Source organism: Protopterus annectens, chromosome 3.part1 (genome assembly GCF_019279795.1).
Source record: "Protopterus annectens isolate FY-2018-M chromosome 3.part1, PAN1.0, whole genome shotgun sequence".
NCBI lineage: Eukaryota > Metazoa > Chordata > Ceratodontiformes > Protopteridae > Protopterus > Protopterus annectens.
Window position 1 is genome coordinate 1271450716 of NC_056732.1, and position 17065 is coordinate 1271467780.

General features: G+C 41.2%; 1 protein-coding gene across 1 annotated transcript in view; it reads right to left on the reverse strand.

The window, feature by feature from the left end:
* Window positions 1-17065, reverse strand: part of LOC122798415 (1-phosphatidylinositol 4,5-bisphosphate phosphodiesterase gamma-1-like) — a 3104897-nt gene that overhangs the window by 622990 nt on the left and 2464842 nt on the right. The window contains exon 22 of the mRNA XM_044067334.1: window positions 14631-14727. Within this exon, the coding sequence (XP_043923269.1) occupies window positions 14631-14727 (97 nt within the window). The remainder of the gene's footprint in view (window positions 1-14630; window positions 14728-17065) is intronic.

Genomic DNA, 17065 nt, shown 5'->3' on the forward strand with positions numbered 1-17065 from the left:
CTTCCTTTGTGATTGAGGTCTGTCTTCTCCCCTTCTAGGTGAAGAAGCAGTCCACTGTCTGGACCTATAAGAGGCCTGTGCTTGAGCCCGGCCTCTAGACCGTCTATATCTTATCTTCCCCTTTGAGGCCTGTCAGAACTGGGAAAAGACCAATTTTTGGAGGGCCAATTTCTAGAAAATCTAGGAGGCTGAACTTGTAAAAAATCTTTGACAGTCTGCATAGATTTTGCTTGTTCCTCCATCTTTTTAATAACCTCCTCAGCCTTAGATCCAAATAACACATCATGTTGAACAGGGGCATCTAACAGTTTTGCCTTAACCTGCTCAGGTAAATTCTGCTCTTGAAGCCAAGCATGTCTCCTTATAACAGTACCAGAGGCTGCGGCCCTGCCAGAAGCTTCCAAGGCATCAAAACCACAATGTAAACTATGTTTGCTAACTTGTTCAGTTGCATGCAAAACATCCTGTAATTCCTTGTCCTCTGCACATGCAGGAAAGGTAGAAAGCCTTTGCTTTAAAACAGACAAAAGAAATTGCTGATACTTGAACATATGAAACTGGCAATTTAAAGCTCTAACAGAAAGAGTAGCAGAAGTATAAACCTTTTTGCCCCACCTATCCAAGGCACGAGAATCCTTTTCAGAGGGAATAGGATTTTTAGATGAAGTGGCCTTAGCAGCTTTAGAACCCTGAGAAATAGTTTCTGGATCTGCAGAAAGGTTCTTAAATAAGAATTGATGGGAATCAGGGACTCTGTAAAATCTATCAGGCTTAGAAGGAGCAGGCGGCAAGGAATCAGGATTCAGGTTAGCTTCAGAGAAAGCATCATCCACAATGTCAAGCACAGGAGGAATAGCCAAAGGTCTGTGTTGAGGGAGAAGGAGAAATTCTCTGAGTCTCTTTTTGGAGGCAGAATAATCCTGACCTTCCCAATGAAAATGCTCTCTCATCTCATGTAAAGTTTCCCCAAAAGAAAAATCTTCAGGAGGAGAAGCAGAGGGAATAGAGTCCTCTGCATCTGAATCCTCATGAGGAGGAAAAGAGTAATCCTGGTCAGAGGAAGAGACAGAAGACACAGAAGCCTGGTCAGAGGAATCATAAGGTAAATCCTGTCTAGGTCTTTTTTTCAGGAGGAGGGTGAGAACCCCTAATCATTGTAAGTAAATCCTCAGCCATCCGTAGTAATTGCTTCTGGGACTTGGGAGCTGAATCTGAAGCAGCTTGAGTAGAAGCCCTTGGTTTTACAGGAGTTTTAGTCTTTGCCTTTGACTTTGATGAAATAGTTATATGTAAAGGCCTGAAAACTCCCTCAGAAGCCGGTACCTGCACAGCGGTTCCGGACCCATCTGAAGGAGCAACGTCCGAAGGTCCTGCAGCAGATAAAATATTAGGCCTAGATGACTCCCCATGGGAGTCCGTGTCGGCCATCGGTTCAGAAGTGGCAGATGACAGGGGCTGCAAAAGCACCTCACTGACTACCGCCGAACCCGAAGCTAGCTCCGGCTGCAAAGAATCCTGTTTGGACCTCGAAGGCCTATCCTTGTCCTTGTGTTTCTTTTGAATTTCGGTTGTCGGTAAAGTATCTGACGACATCCTGTAATTAAATCGTCTACCGAAATAGTTCAAGGCCCAATCGTACCTACGTTTCATAGTGCGAGAATTAAACCTGGCACAGAACCGACAACAAGAAACGTCGTGGTAAGGGCCTAAGCAAGGTAGACAGTAAGAGTGGAAATCTTTATGAGGTATTTGTTTTCCACACAATATACAATTATTAACTTTTTCTGACATCGGAGGAGCAAGAAAAAAGTTTCCCCAACGGGGTACTTAGCTTGAGAAGAGAAGTTGAAAACTTCGGTCCGAAGTCAATCAAAGCACGTTGTCCTGAATACGCCAACCAACGACTTGCGAGCTGCTTTCCACCGCACGGCAAGAAAGACTGGAAAAGATGGCAGCGGCTGTCAGCTATGTACCTCTGCGTTCTGACGTCAAGGTACTTGCTGGTACAGCCGATGCCAGACCCAGACTTTGGGATTCTGGCCGACCTCGGGCTACCTGCCGGCAGGAACACCTTACAGTTATGACTGCAACAGTGAAACACGAAGAACATCTGTTGGTACTATAACATATGGAACTGGCAGTTTAATGCCCTCATGGTTAAGATGGCCGAGGTGTATACCTTTTTTCCCCACCTTTCTAAAGATCTGGATTCTCTCTCGGAAGGCAATGGATTTTTAGCAGTTGAGGCCTTAATTCCCTTGGGGCCCTGTGAAATAGTTTCTGGGTCAGCCGCATGGCTTTTGTATAAAAACTGGTGTGAGTCAGGAACCCGGTAGTACCTGTCAGGCTTGATTGGGGCTGGAGGTAAAGAGTCTGGGTTAAGGCAGGCTTCCGAATACACATCATCTAGTAAGTCTAAGACAGGAGGTATAGCCAGAGGCCTGTGCTGAGGTAGCAAGAGAAAATCCCTAAGCCTTTTCTTGGAGTCTGAGTACTCTTGGCCTTCCCAGTGGAAATGTTCCCTCAAGGTATGCAAGGTTTCCCCAAATGAGTAATCCTCTGGGGGGGGGGGGGGGAACAGAGGGAATGGACTCCTCTGCGTCAAAATCTTCAAAAGGGGAGTAAGAATGTTCCTGTTCATCAAAGTGCTCTGAAATAATGGAGGCCTGGTCAGAGGAGGGGGATTCTTCCTCCAGTCTGGGCCTTTTGTCCGGGGGGTGTTGAGAACCCCTGATAAGAGTAATTAAATCCTCAGCCATTTTAAGCATCTGCTTTTTAGGCATGGGCCTGGAGAAGGGCCCTGTGTAGCTGGTCTCTTAGAATGTATGGCTGGTTTAGACTTGGTGAAAGCCTTGATAGAAAAAGAAGAGGAAGGTCTGAAGACACCTTGAGAGGAGGCAGACCTGTCTACATATTGAATTTCACCACCAGGAGTGGCTTCGGTATCTGTAGTTGGGGTGTGGGCTGAGGAGCCTGCGACCTCGGGCACAGTAGACACCGCCAATGAAGTGTCGTCGGTAGGCAGGGGCTGTGTAGGCAGCTCGCTGAGAACCGGACCACCTGTAGCCGGCTTTGGTGTGGTGTCGGTAGAGGCCGCGGACCTCGTGTGTCGGTCCTTATCTTTGCGTTTTTTAGACAAAACTGGAGTCGGAGTATCCGACGACATAATGTAGTTAAATTTTTTTACCAAAATAGTGCTGGGCGAACTCCGCCCGACGCTTAATGGTGCGTTTGTTGAAGGTAGCACAAAAACGACAGACCGAGACGTCGTGGTCTGGGCCTAAGCAGGGAATGCAGAGGGAATGAAAATCCTTATGCGGTATTTGCTTCCCACATGAAATACAATTATTAACTTTGTCTGACATCGTTCTGAGGCAAGAAAAGTTTCCCCAACGGGGTACTTAGCTTTCAAGAAGACTTCGGTTGCAAAATTTTCGTAATTTCAGGAGCTGGCCGACCGGCACTTGCGAACTGCTTCTGCTTCGGACACCGCGCAGCAAGAAAGACTGAAGAAAATGGCGTCGGCTGGTTCTTTTATACCCCTGTCTCACTGACGTCAGGGAAGAAGCGACGACAACCGACGCCGGACCTAGACTTTGGAATTCGGCCGACCGAGGACCCGCCTGACGGCAGGAGAACCCATCTATTATGACTGCAGCTGTATGCACAATGAACATCAGAAGAAAGAAACTGTTGCAAAAAAGAGTAAAATCCCATGATTGGAGGAACTCCGTGGTCAGCCTCAGTAAGAAGCTGAGATCCCTCATAAAATCCTCGAAAGCTAGTTACGAAAACAAAATTGCCACTGATTCTAAAGACAGCCACAAAACATTCTATAGCTATGTCAAGAATCTCAATGGCAACACTCAGATCTGCTCTGAGTTACAGCACAATGGCACTAAATATACAGAACCAACTGATATTGCCAACATCCTGGCAGATAGGTTCAGCGCTAACTTTACCCATCTCTCATCCCCTAAAGGGCCCATCTCTATACCGGAAGAATGCAAAGTACCTGTAATCATGGCTGCACAGGTAAAAAACACACTCTCCAAAGCCAAGAACACAGCATCCATGGGACCTGACAACATCCCAGGCTGCGTTCTACATGAACTACAGAATGAACTGGCACCCCACTTAAGTACCATGTTCAATCATAGCCTCACCTCAGGCACTGTGCCCACTGAATGGCACACAGCAACAGTTATCCCACTCCACAATGGGGGAGCCACCAAAGACCCCGGGAACTGCCGCCCCATTAGCCTGACGAGCCTGGTCTGCAAAGCTATGGAGCGTATCATCATGGAACTTATAAACAATGACATTGGTAATCTCCAAACTTTGGACCCTACCCAGTTCGGATTTGTAAAAGGCAGATCATGTCTCCTAAACCTGATAGACTTCTTTGAAGTGGTCACCAAAGAGAGTACGGTGGTACACACATTCTATCTAGATCTCACCAAGGCTTTCGACACCATCCCCCACTCTGGAATTATAGGCAAACTCACTAAACTAGGCATAAATCCCTATGTCACAAGACGGTTGCCAACTGGCTCACTGACCGAACCCACACTGTGAAAGAAGCAGACTCTAAATCCAACTTCAGATCAGTGACAAGTGGAGTACCACAGTGTTCAGTCCTAGGTCCTCTCCTGTTTGGTATCTACTTCTCTGAAGTACAGGCTAACACAGAAGGTCTTTGGCTAACAAACTAGGAGCCATAATCAAATCTCCTAATGATGTGGACATCCTACAAAAGGGCCTCACTGAGACAGATGCCTGGTGTCAAAGCCATGGCCTCAAGTTCAATGCCAAAAAGTGCAGTCATCCCTTTTGGAAAAAACTCTGTACCCATGAACTACCACATAGGAGGTAGTCTACTTAACACCAAAAGTGTGATAAGAGACCTTGGGACACAGGTGGACAGTAATCTCTCCTTTAATAATCACATCGCCAAAGTAGTCAGGAAATCCTTCTACATGGCACACCTCATTACAAAAGGTTTCTCATCCAGGAAAAAGAGAGAGGTCATTGTTCCCCTCTACTCATCACTCATTAGACCCATTATGGAGTACAACGCCCCTTTTGGTATGTACCTCACAAGACATCTACAACAACTGGAAAGGCCACAGAAATACCTCACAAAGAGGATTACCGGCCTCAAACAGATGCCCTACGCAGACCGTCTCAAAAAACTCCAGCTTTACTCTGTCGCATATCGCCTACTCAGAGGCGATCTCTGCCTAACATACAAAGCTGTGTCAAACCCAGAGCTGTTGGACATGCTCCACGTAAAGAAATCCCAATCCCTCCGAGCTACATGCTCTAGGGACCTAAATCTTGTCACCACAATAAACAGAACATGCTGGAGGGATAGATTCCTATCTCAGAGACTTCCCATACTCTGGAACAAACTACCTATCTATATCAAACAAAGCTCCTCATTTGCACTCTTCAAGAAAAATCTTGATGATTGGATGGGAGATGGGAGATAGGAAATTCACCCCGGGGATCACTTCTGTGGCTCTGCTCGACAGGGGCACAGGAAAATAATTTTCTTGGGTGGCAAAAGCCAGGGTACCATTTGGCTAGGCTTACATAAGCTCTAGGGCCAATAGCCCTAGTACCTACCTATGAACCTATTGATGGGGAAGTCTCTGGGACACAAATCTGTCCTGCCAACAAGTACTGTTGATGTCACAGACCAGGTTGAGGCTGCCCGTGCGACTTATATAGGCCCTAGGGCCAACAGCCTAGTACCTACCTATGAACCTATGGATGGGGGAGTCTCTGGGACAAAAATCTGTCCTGCCAACAAGTCCTGTTGATGTCACAGACCAGGTTGAGGCTGCCTGTGTGACTTACTCGAGTGGAGCTTGACTTGCAGATATGCAGCAGTTCTATCAAGATGGGGGCCGTGATCAACTTGTATGCCAGACAGAGGTCACCTCTGAGGAGTCTGTATGAAACTGAGTAGAGGGATAAGGCTTTAAGCCTGTGTATGGTAGATGTCTGAGGCCTTGGATTCTCTTAATGAAGAACTTCTGTAGTCTCTCTAGCTGATGCATGTGCTTTGCAAAGTACATGCCGAAAGAGGCTTTGTACTCAATAATGGGGCTTATAAGGGAAGAATACAGGGATGTTATGACCTCCCTGTCCATGAATTAGATGCCCTTACTTATAAATTGGGCCATGTAGAAGCCTTTCTATGCAACGGAAGCAACAGGTGGTCAAAAGACAGGTTGCTATCAACCTGGGAACCCAAATCCCTCACAACTGATTGTGTGCTTAGGACGTTGTTATTAATGTGATAATTTGCAGACACATCACTCTCCCCAAAGGTGGTGATGAATTTTTTGGTATTCAGCTTGAGGCCATGTTTCTGGCACCAGTCATTTGTCTGAGTGAGACCCTCTTGGAGGATGTCCACATGACTAGGGAAATTGATGACAGCACCCAGCTTGAAGTCATCTGCAAACTTGGTCAGCCATAGCCCATTGGTTTTGGACTGCACCTCAGAAAAGTATATCCCAAATAACTGAGGCCCCAAGACCGAACCCTGGGGTACGTCACTTGTTAGAGGTCTACTGCTTGAGGTGACTTCCCTTATTTTGACTAGGTGGGTTCTATCAGTGAGCCAGTTTGCTACCCATCTGGTAACATACAGATTGTGTATGTCTGCTGCATGCCGAGCTAAAGCACTGGCTGTTTTTACATTATTTATATCTCTTAGACGTTCTAGAATATGTCCATAGGTTCATAGGCTAGTACTAGGCTATCAGCTCTAGGGCCTATAAAACCCTAGCCATAACAATTCCCTGGATATTTCTTCCCACAATATTTACTTCCCTGGACCCCTGTCTAGCAGGGTGACTGACGTGATCCCCGAGGTGAATTGCGCATCTCCCATCCAATCGTCAAGGTTCCTTTTGAAGAGGACCAGGAGGCATTCTGCTTGACATGTATGGGCAGTCTATTCCAGAGTATGGGGAGTCTCTGGGTCAGGAACCTATCCCTCCAACATGTTTTGTTCATTGTGATGACAAGGTTTAGATCCCTGGAGCATGTGGCTCTGAGGGATTGGGATTTCTTTAAGTGGAGCATGTCCAACAGCTCAGGGTTTGACATGGCCTTGTATGTTAAGCAGAGATTGCCTCTGAGTAGATGTTATGCCACAGAGTATAGCTGGCGTTTTTTAGACGGTCAGCATTGGGCATCAGCTTTAGGCCTGTGATTCTTTTAGTGAGGTATTTCTGTGGCCTTTCCAGCTGTTGCAGATGTCTTGTGAAGTACATACCAAATGGGGTATTGTACTCTATATAATGGGTCTAATGAGCGATGAGTACAGTAGGACAATGACCTCCTTTTTTCTGGATGAAAAGCCCTTAGTGATGAGGTATGCCACATAAAAGGATTTCCTGACTGTTGTGGTGATGTGGTTATCGAAGGTGAGACTACTGTACACCTGTGTCCCCAAGTCTCATCACGCTTTTGTTTAGTGTGCTGCCACCTATGTGGTAATTCATGGGTACATGGTTTTCCCAAAGGGGATAACTATACATTTCTTGGCATTAAGCTTGAGCCCATGGCTCTGGCACCAAGCATGTTTCTGTAAGGTCCTTTTGTAGAATATCCACATCATTTGGGGATTCAATAATGGTTCCTAGTTTGCTGTCATCTGCAAACTTTGTTAGCCAGAGTCCCTTAGTGTTGGCCTGTACTTCAGAGAAGTACATGCCAAACAAGAGCAGTCCCAGGACTGAACCCTGAGGTACTCCACTTGTCATCTGTCTGGATTTGGAGTCAGCTACTTTTACAGTCTGGGTTCTATCAGTAAGCCAGTTGGAAACGCATAGAGTGATGTACGGATTTATGCCCAGCTTAGTAAGTTTATCTATGATTCCAGAGTGGGGAATGATGTTGAAGGCCTTAGCGAGGTCTAGATAGGCTGTGTGGACCGCCTTACCCTCGTCCACAGCTCTGGAGACTGATTCGAAGAAGTCAATCAGGTTCAGGAGACAAGACCGGCCCTTCACAAACCCAAACTGGGCGGGGTCCAGTGTTTGAAGGTTGCCAATGTCTGTTTATAAGCTCTATGATAATGCATTCCATGCCCTTGCAGATCAGGCTCATCAGACTAATGGGACGGCAATTCCCAGGATCCAAGGTGTAACCCCCTTGTGGAGTGGGATAACTGTAGCCATGTGCCACTCAGTGGGCACGAAGCCTGAGGTGAGGCTATGATTAAACATGACACTTAGGTGAGGTTCCAGTTCATTTTATAGTTCATGTAGTACACAGCCCAAGATGTCATCTGGTACCATGGATGCTATGTTCTTAGCTTTAGAGAGTGCGGTTTCTACCTGTGTGGCCATGATTACCAGAATTTGGCAATCTTTTGGTATTGAGATGGGCCCTTTAGGGGGTGAGAGGGGGGTGAAGTTAGCACCAAATCGATCTGCCAGGATATTGGCAATATCCTTGAGATCAGTATATTTAATGCCATTCTGTTGTAGCTCAGAACAGATCTGAGCATTGATATATAGATTCTTGACATAACTATAGAATGCCTTGTGGTTGTCCTTGGAATCTTTTGCAATTTTATTTTCGTAACTAGCTTTCCAGGATTTTATGAGGGATCTCAGCTTCTTACTGAGGCTGGTAAGGGAGTTTTTTGCATCCTAAGATTTTCTTCTTTTCTGCAACAGTTTTTTCCTTCTGTTGTATAGTTTGTTTATGGCAAGGGACCAACAGATTGGCTTCCTTTTTTTGGAGGAAAGCATCTTGGATCTATTTGGGATGGCACGACTCATGCACAAGTGGATGTGCTCGTACAGTGCCTTAGTGTAGGATTCAGCAGTTGAACTTTCAGCTTCCGTCTGCATGGGTGTCATGAAGTTTGTCACTTCTGACTTGAGTAGCATGAAGTTGGCTTTGGAGAAGTGTTTTACAGAGGTTTCCTTACTGGGGGGTGGGGGTGGGATATGGATGGCAAGGGTGATTAGCTTATGGTCAGACCTGACCAATGAGGGGGTGACCACTGGTGTGGAGCATCTATCTCCCATGTTGGTAATGACCAGGTCTAGAATACGGGAGCCCCTGGTGGGACAATGGATTAGTTGATCCAGGTTGTTGGAATTTATGAATTCCAAGAACCGTTGGGAAAAGGTGTTGGTACCCAACTAGTTTTCCCAGTTAATGGCAGAGTAGTTGAAATCATCTAGTATTAGGGTGTTTGGCTGTATCTTAATATTTCCAGTATGTTTAGAAAGGTGTAGTGAGAATATTGGGGCATGGTGGGGGATCTGTAGCAAGCTACAATTTGGATTGCAGTCTTACCTAGTGTTAGTTGCACCTGGAAATTTTCAGATGCACTGTCTTGGGCAACTAGCCTGGAGGTGTGACTATCCTTGGTGAATATGGACACTACTCCACCTTGAGTGTTTCGTTCTTGGCTTGGCAGCCGAAAAGTGTGGTAAGAGTTGTAGCCTGGTATTGCAGGGGTGCTCTCTGCAGCCTTGAACCAGGTCTCAGTTACTGCACTAATATCAATTGTTCACCATTTTTAGGAGTGCCTCAAGAGAGTGCATTTTGAGGTTTAGCCTTCTAGCATTGAGTAGCATTACCTTGAGATTTTGCATGCTTGTATCTGTTATGGTGGTGGTTTTGTCCTTTGAACCTTGCCTAAAAAAGGCACTATAGGAGTGGCAAGAGCTTTAGCCAGTAACCTGAATCCCAGAGGTGACAGGTGCAGACCATCTCTGGCAAAGCACTGTGGTCTGTCGATCGTGTCATCCCAGGCAGACAGATACTGGATCCCCTTTGAATGACACCAGAAGCTTAGCCAGTTGTTGAAGTCAATCATTTTGTCCTTATACTGTGGTGTTATTCTGGGTGAAGGCAGGATGCTACTCAGGGCTAGGGTCACATGATCCGAGAGCTCTTCCATGTCTCCTTTCATGTAGTCCAGGGAGGTATGTCTCAAGTCATTCACTCCAACATGGACAATGACAGAGTCGTATTTGTACTTGTGGAGTGACTTGAGTGCATGCATCATGTGGCGGATCCTGGCACCCGACAGGCAGCTGACTGAAATTTTCTCCTTGTTCAGCCTGGTGAGTGGGACAATAGTGTGCCTGACTATATAGTCACCTATGACTAAAGTGTTGGGTACGTTTTCTTGCCTTAGGGGCTGTTGTTGGGTGGCACACTGGTGTTGTGAGCTATGTGTCACTTTGGTTGTGACTGCTGTTTGTGTTTCAGCTTTGGAGGTCCTTGTTGCTTGGGCAGGTTAATGTTAAGGGCCTCCGCATATGTGGGTTTAGTGCTGCTATGTGTGGGTGTCGATGGTGTGGGTTTTGAAGGGCTATATGTTGCTTGAGGTGTAGTGCATGTGTTAACTTCTCTTGACTGTCTAGCACAATCTTGGCTAGAGAGAGCTCTGCTTCCAGTTTGGCTATGTAAGTGCATCTCTAGCAGGTTGTAGTGTTGGGTGGTAGGAGGAGAGGGCTGTCTGTGTACATGAGGCAGTTGCTGCATTGCCCCAGTATGCCCAGATTCACTAGGTGGACAGGAGAAATCACTGGAAGCTGACCCTTGGACATGCCTGTTCAGGTGCTTTTTTTGTAAAGTACAAGAGCTGTTTTCCCTTACCTTTGCAAGATGCTTTGCAATTATAGGCTGTTTAGTGCCTATGATTAATTTCTCCTTATTAACAAGGAAAATTGAGTGCTTGTATCAGTTAAGGCTTCCTAGTGCTTTCCAGCGGGTTCTAGAGCAAGTGCCAGTCACAGGGGTTCAGATTTTAATGCTACTACTGAGAAATCAGCTAGTTCTAAGGGAACATTTGAAGAGCAGACTTTCTGGCACATGGAACAGTTTAACCATAGTGCTGCACAATGCGAAAAACGCGCAAACACATGTGTTTTTAAGCCAGAAAGTCAAAAGGGATAGAAATCAGCCCAAAATGGCTAATAAAATTACAATTTCAGAGCTGGAAGCCACTCCTCTAGTGTTAGATAGGCAGTACAATGCTCACCACTCCCACTGGTAAGCAGTAGGACTTCCCTCTACCACAAGGTCTGGATAGCTCTGAACACAGAAAATAAAGTCCTGAAACCACCAAGGCATGGGATATGCACTATACTAGCTAGGAAAGGCGAGAAACAAGATAGTATTTTTTTTTTTGTTGGTTAAAACAGGCTAAACAATGCAATAATACAGTAAATAAACACAGAAAAGGCTAACACACCTGAGTGTGTAGCCCTAAACAGTAAATGCAATTAAAACTCTACAAAATTGGCAATTTAAAACTTTTTAAATGAAGCAAGGCAAGTGCACAACTGAAAAACGATTTAAGAGGCAGTAATACAGTAGAATAAGTAGCTAGTCTACATATACAGAAAAGTCTATATATATACAGAAAAGTAGCTAAAACAACATTAAAACAATTCAGATGCAGTGCAACCTAGAGCACTTGAGCTGTAGCAATATTAAGGCAAATACAGTTTTAATAAATGCACTAAAATATACTCTATATTTCCAAAATGTTTGAGAAGCACAGTCAGAACACAAGGAGATTCAGGCAATTTTTTTTTTTTGTTCCTTTAAGGAGCGATTAGTTTCCCTATATAGAATGCATTGCAGACAATGCAAAAGGCATAACAGATAAGATTTTTAGTAGTGCAGTCTGGATAAAAAAGCAAAGCATTCTATATAGGGAACACTACTCACTCCTTAAAGGAACGTATTATATAAATAATGTAAAAACAAGCAATGCTTTAGCTCAGCATGTCGAAGCCATGGGGTCTTATCATTCTTTTAAGTTTTGTGCACTTGAAATTGTCAACGAAAGTCATAGAAGGTGTAATCTTAAAAACAGAATGAAACTTAGGGAGCTACATTGAATTCTAAGTTTAAATGCCGACAGACCACCAGGTATTAATGATACCATCCCTTTAAAACCTGCCTTGAAGGCACGAACGCACCCCCACTGACTGCTTTGAATAGTCTGTATTCTACCAGAGAGCAACAATATATCTTTTGGTTACTATTAAGGTGCTTGTCTTGAACATTTACGTAAGTTACTCTGTAATTTTATGTATATTTCTGAAGCATTAATGAAGAGAGTGATTGAAGATGTTTTTTCATTGGTTGGAACAGATTCATAAGCCATGATTGAGATCAGTAGAAGTTTGAGGAAGCAACTGTAAATCATGAAAGCACTTACTGTTTTTTTATTTTTTTGCTGTTCGATTAAAGTTTTCTGTACGTGTTTTTAAAGCTGTGGTGACTATTTCTCTATTTTCACTTAAGGAATTCACTTGGAAAGGAACTATTTAACAACTGATAAGTCACATTTCCCAAAAGCAAAAGAATTAAGCAATGGATGCAGCTTGGCTTCTAAAATCATGAAAGCATGTAAAACACAAACACAGATATGCACATCCAGGATGCCAACTACCCTCTCTCTTCTTGTTTCTGCTCTAGCACAGAAATCAGAGAAAGAAATAAAGTGGCTCAGAGAATATTTAGAAACCACTGTGCACTTTATAAAGAATTGCAATATAAACATTTGTTATAGTGTGCATGTATTTGCTGAACTATTTTGAAGAATTTTTAAGCACTGACTAAAATTACTTATGTCATTTTTGTACTGACTCTGATTAGCTGCTATAATTTCTTCAAGTTTTTTAACACAATTTTATTTGACCTTGAAGGTGTTAGGCTGAGGCACCAGTTTGTGTTTGCTTTTTACAACACAGCAATTATTTTACGTTAGCCTTAAGACTCAACACTGCTTCTTCAGAGTGTAAAAATCACTTTTAATGGAAAGAAAAAATGTGTTTATGGTCCAAAGGGATACCAAATTCTTGTCAAAGACAAGATATGGTTCCTTACCTACATGGGCCTGCAAGCAGAACTGGTACCTCTCAACCAGCCATGAAAAAAGTGGTACAAATAGGGACAATTTTTAAATATTGCTCTTACAAACTTAGAAAGTTGATAGAATAACAGGTTTTGCATTAGCATGAATTTTCTGTAAGATATGAAGTCTAAAACTCAAATGTCTGTCATTATTTTCTAACTTCAGTCTTTAATGATTTGTCACTAATTTGCCAGAAAGCCACAATTTTATGAAAAAAGGACCAAAAATACAAGGCAAAATCTGGACATTCTGTGAAAATCTGTACAGTTGAGAGGTATGCCAGGCAGCATAAAAAGCATTTTCCAAGTTACAAACTTCAAAACCATCACTCCAAATTCAAATTCCACACCATGTTCACTGACATACTTATAACCTATGCATTAATTCAATAGTATGCAAGACTCTAAAAGAGAAAATAAAGCCCAGGCTGTAACAGTACCAGTCATTATGTAATCCATCCCCATACATACCTCTCAAATCTTTGCTCAAGAATTCTAGACAAAACCAAAAATAACAGAGAGATTCAAAGGCCCAAAATCAGAGACATTTTAAATATTGCTCTGATTCACTTAAAAAGTTAATAGAACGAGATTTTGCATCAACATGCATCTTCTGAACAATAAGTATGAAACTCTAATGTCTGGCATTACTAATTGACTGTAATCCTTAGTGACTTACGAGAAAATCAAACATTTTACAAGGGTCAGGACAAAAATATGAGGCAAAATCAGGGACAGCTAAGATGTATGTCCCCAGATCCCCCTTCTCTGTGTATACTAGTTTGCACCGTTTTGTATGCAGTCTTCATTTGCTCTTTTACTGGAAAAATAATACAAAATGAACAAAAAAATCAAATATGATTAAGTAATAAGCAAGCAGTGATGAAGGTGTGTCCATCTGCTAGTCTGTGTCCCAACAAAGCACTGACTCAATGAATGCTAGCTTACCACCTTGAAGTCAGGCGTAATTCAAATGTACAACTTTTATTTGGTGAATGTTAGCAGATCTTCAGCTGTATGCCCCATCCACTTTAAGTACTCTATTACTATGCATCATGTGTTTGATCTTGGAACTCCTGTCATCAAGCTCTAACCAGCATGTTACAAAATGTTGTAAACATACCAGATCACTGTTACTTATCTTCACAAAAAACCCAGCATTCACAAAAATGAAAATTTTGGTAATCAATAAGTATCCTTTTCAGTTTCTCAGAAAGGCCAAAATACAATAAAAATGTAGTGATTTTAGTACTAAGTTCAGCGGTACGATGCTGTTCATTTCCAGGAAGAAACTAGCATTTACTATCACAGACTTTTCTATAAAGTGACCATCTTCAAGCTGTGTGACAAAATAAGAAACAGTGCCGTTTATTAGCACAGTCTATTTCGAGTCCAGTTTTGAGCCTAGCTCACCACTATGGGTACCAACAAAAGGCAGACAGGCTTTTTTATCAGTCTCCTGTCTGGCAAACTCCAGAACTTAATTACAAAGACAAACCCAGTCTAATAACTTCCCAAAATAAGCCGACTGGGTCCCAGTAAAGGAACAGTGATTTATCTAGTCATGAGCCTTATTATTCATGTTTAATGCAATGCATCCAGGCTATGCTAAGTGCTATTATCTACCTATATTTAATTTGAAGAGTTTGCACAGGAGCGGAGTTTTGTTGCAATGGAAGACAGGGAAAGAATAATTAACTTACTGCTTCATCTTGCTCCTGTACAACAGTGCTTGTTATTTCTTCCACGTAGTTTGCTGGAAACCAGAGTTGTTTTTTGCCACCATAGTCACCTCGCCACCTAAAGGATTAAGGGTATAAAAAAAAGAAAGGAAACTGACCTTTGGGATATTGTAATTGAGAAAATGAACACAGCACTGGGGAAAACAGCCATAACAAGGAATCAACAAAAAGGATAAGATGGGAAAAATACAAAACACATCTGTCAATCAAACGCTTTTTATTTTTCATCATTATGTGTATATATGGCAATGTTTACTAAAACAAAAACTATTTAAAGGCTGCCATTACTGCTGACACTGTGGTACAGTTACAAGTGCAATGAACTGTCAGTCACCTTAAATCTACTTGGTTCTCTCAATCTTGACTAGTACACTGTAAGCCATTTTAGCCAAATTAAAGGTCTTCTGTCGCCTCTGACATAGATATGCATCTAAACACCCAGAGAATAAAGGCTGCAACATTAAAAAATGAAAGACAGCTTTTGCCACCCCTAACTGCCAAGATATACATTCCTACTAATGCTGCTCTTTTTATCACCGCTAAACTATCTTTTTTTTTTTTTTTTTTTTTTTTTTTTTCAAAACAGGTTTATTGTTTTAACATACAAGAGAAATATCATAACAATTTTATACAAGTAATTAAAAATAGGTATTATTATAATATTCAACAAAACAACTAAAGTATTTACAAAGACATCCACTACAATCAGATCAATTAATTAAACTAAAATACCATGCTATTGAAATTAAAATTTTTTTAACAAATTTTGTAAATTATCCCATACAATAAAATAATATGTTTTTCTATTTGTTCTAGTCCTAATTGTGTTTATTTCCATATGGCATACTATATTCATAACATTTTTAAATTCATTGAACGAAGGAGGTGTATCTGAAATCCAATTTCTAGTTATTATTTTCCTAGCCACTGCTAGAATAGACCATAACAAGGGAAGCTTAACCTTTTTAACACTTTGAGGTACAGGTGTGTTGAATAATATAAGAGATTTAGAAATAATGAAATTATCTGTAAAAAGAGCCTGCAAAAATTCATTAACTGACTTCCAGTATTCTTTCAATTTTATACAGTCATAAAACATATGAGCCCAGTCAGCATTAATTTCTACATTACATCTCTTACATAGATTATCTTTATTATTTATTTTATTCATCATCAAAGGTGTATAAAAAGATCTATGTAAAAATTTCCATGTATAAAATCTCCAGACAATGGAAGACGTAGTTCTATAAGCAGATTCCAATATATATTGTTTATCTTGTTGATTTGGTGGGTCCCCATTAATAGAAGTGAAATAATTCCAGTATGAATCTACACTGTAAAAAGTTTCTTGTCTGATAACTTTATGTATGTATGAAAGTTTACCTTTATCAGAAACTTTATGTTGTAAATTTAATATCAAGTAATCAATCAGTGTTGGAATAGATTCTTTAACAGTTATAGACATTAAATCTATTTTATTAATGAGATGTTGTCTAAAGGTCTGAACCTCTAACCAGCAAGTTTCTCTTAGATCAAATTCTTGTTTTAAGAAATCTAGATTTTTAACTTTATTATCAGATATCAACTGATACCAGTACTTTAGATCATTACCCTATAGCTAAATGAGTTCCTTCAGATGTAGATGACAAAAGCATACCCTGAGTATACATTATAGGAAATACAATAAAATTCCATTCCCTATACTTAGGGTGCATGAATATAAAGTTACGATAACTAATAATAATATTTAATGGGTAACAAACCATATGTTTAGGTGTAATAGGTGAAGTACAAAATTCCTTTAGTAACCATAACATGGAGTTATTTACAATCATATTTTTATGTGTTAAGGAGATTTTCATGAAGTGTATACTAATTAGCTCCCAATAATCTTTCCATTTTGTGACATATGACTGATCTATTAATAAAGTAATAACTTTTACAATAAAAGAGATAGTATATAAATTAAAGTCTGGAAAAGAAATACCCCTTGAGACCAGCTATTAGTATGTTTCTTTAATGCAATCCTAGGTCTATTAGGTGCCCATAAGAAATTTAACATTAGTGTGTTCAGTTTCTTGATAATTATTTTTGTAGGTGGAAGTATTATTGATTGTATTAAGTATAAAATCTTGGGGAATATTATCATTTTAATAATTGTAAGTCTCTCCTCCATAGTAAAAACATATTATTCCAGGTATTAAAAAGATTTTGTATATTAAGAAAACAGGTATTATAATTATTATATATAATAGATTTAATATCTTTAGATAGTATTATACTTAAATAAGTTATCTGACCTGAATTGGGTACATATTTAGTAAAATCACTAATGAGAATATTTTTTCGTGTATATATAGGTAGTATTTTAGTTTTTTCTTCATTGAATATTAAAC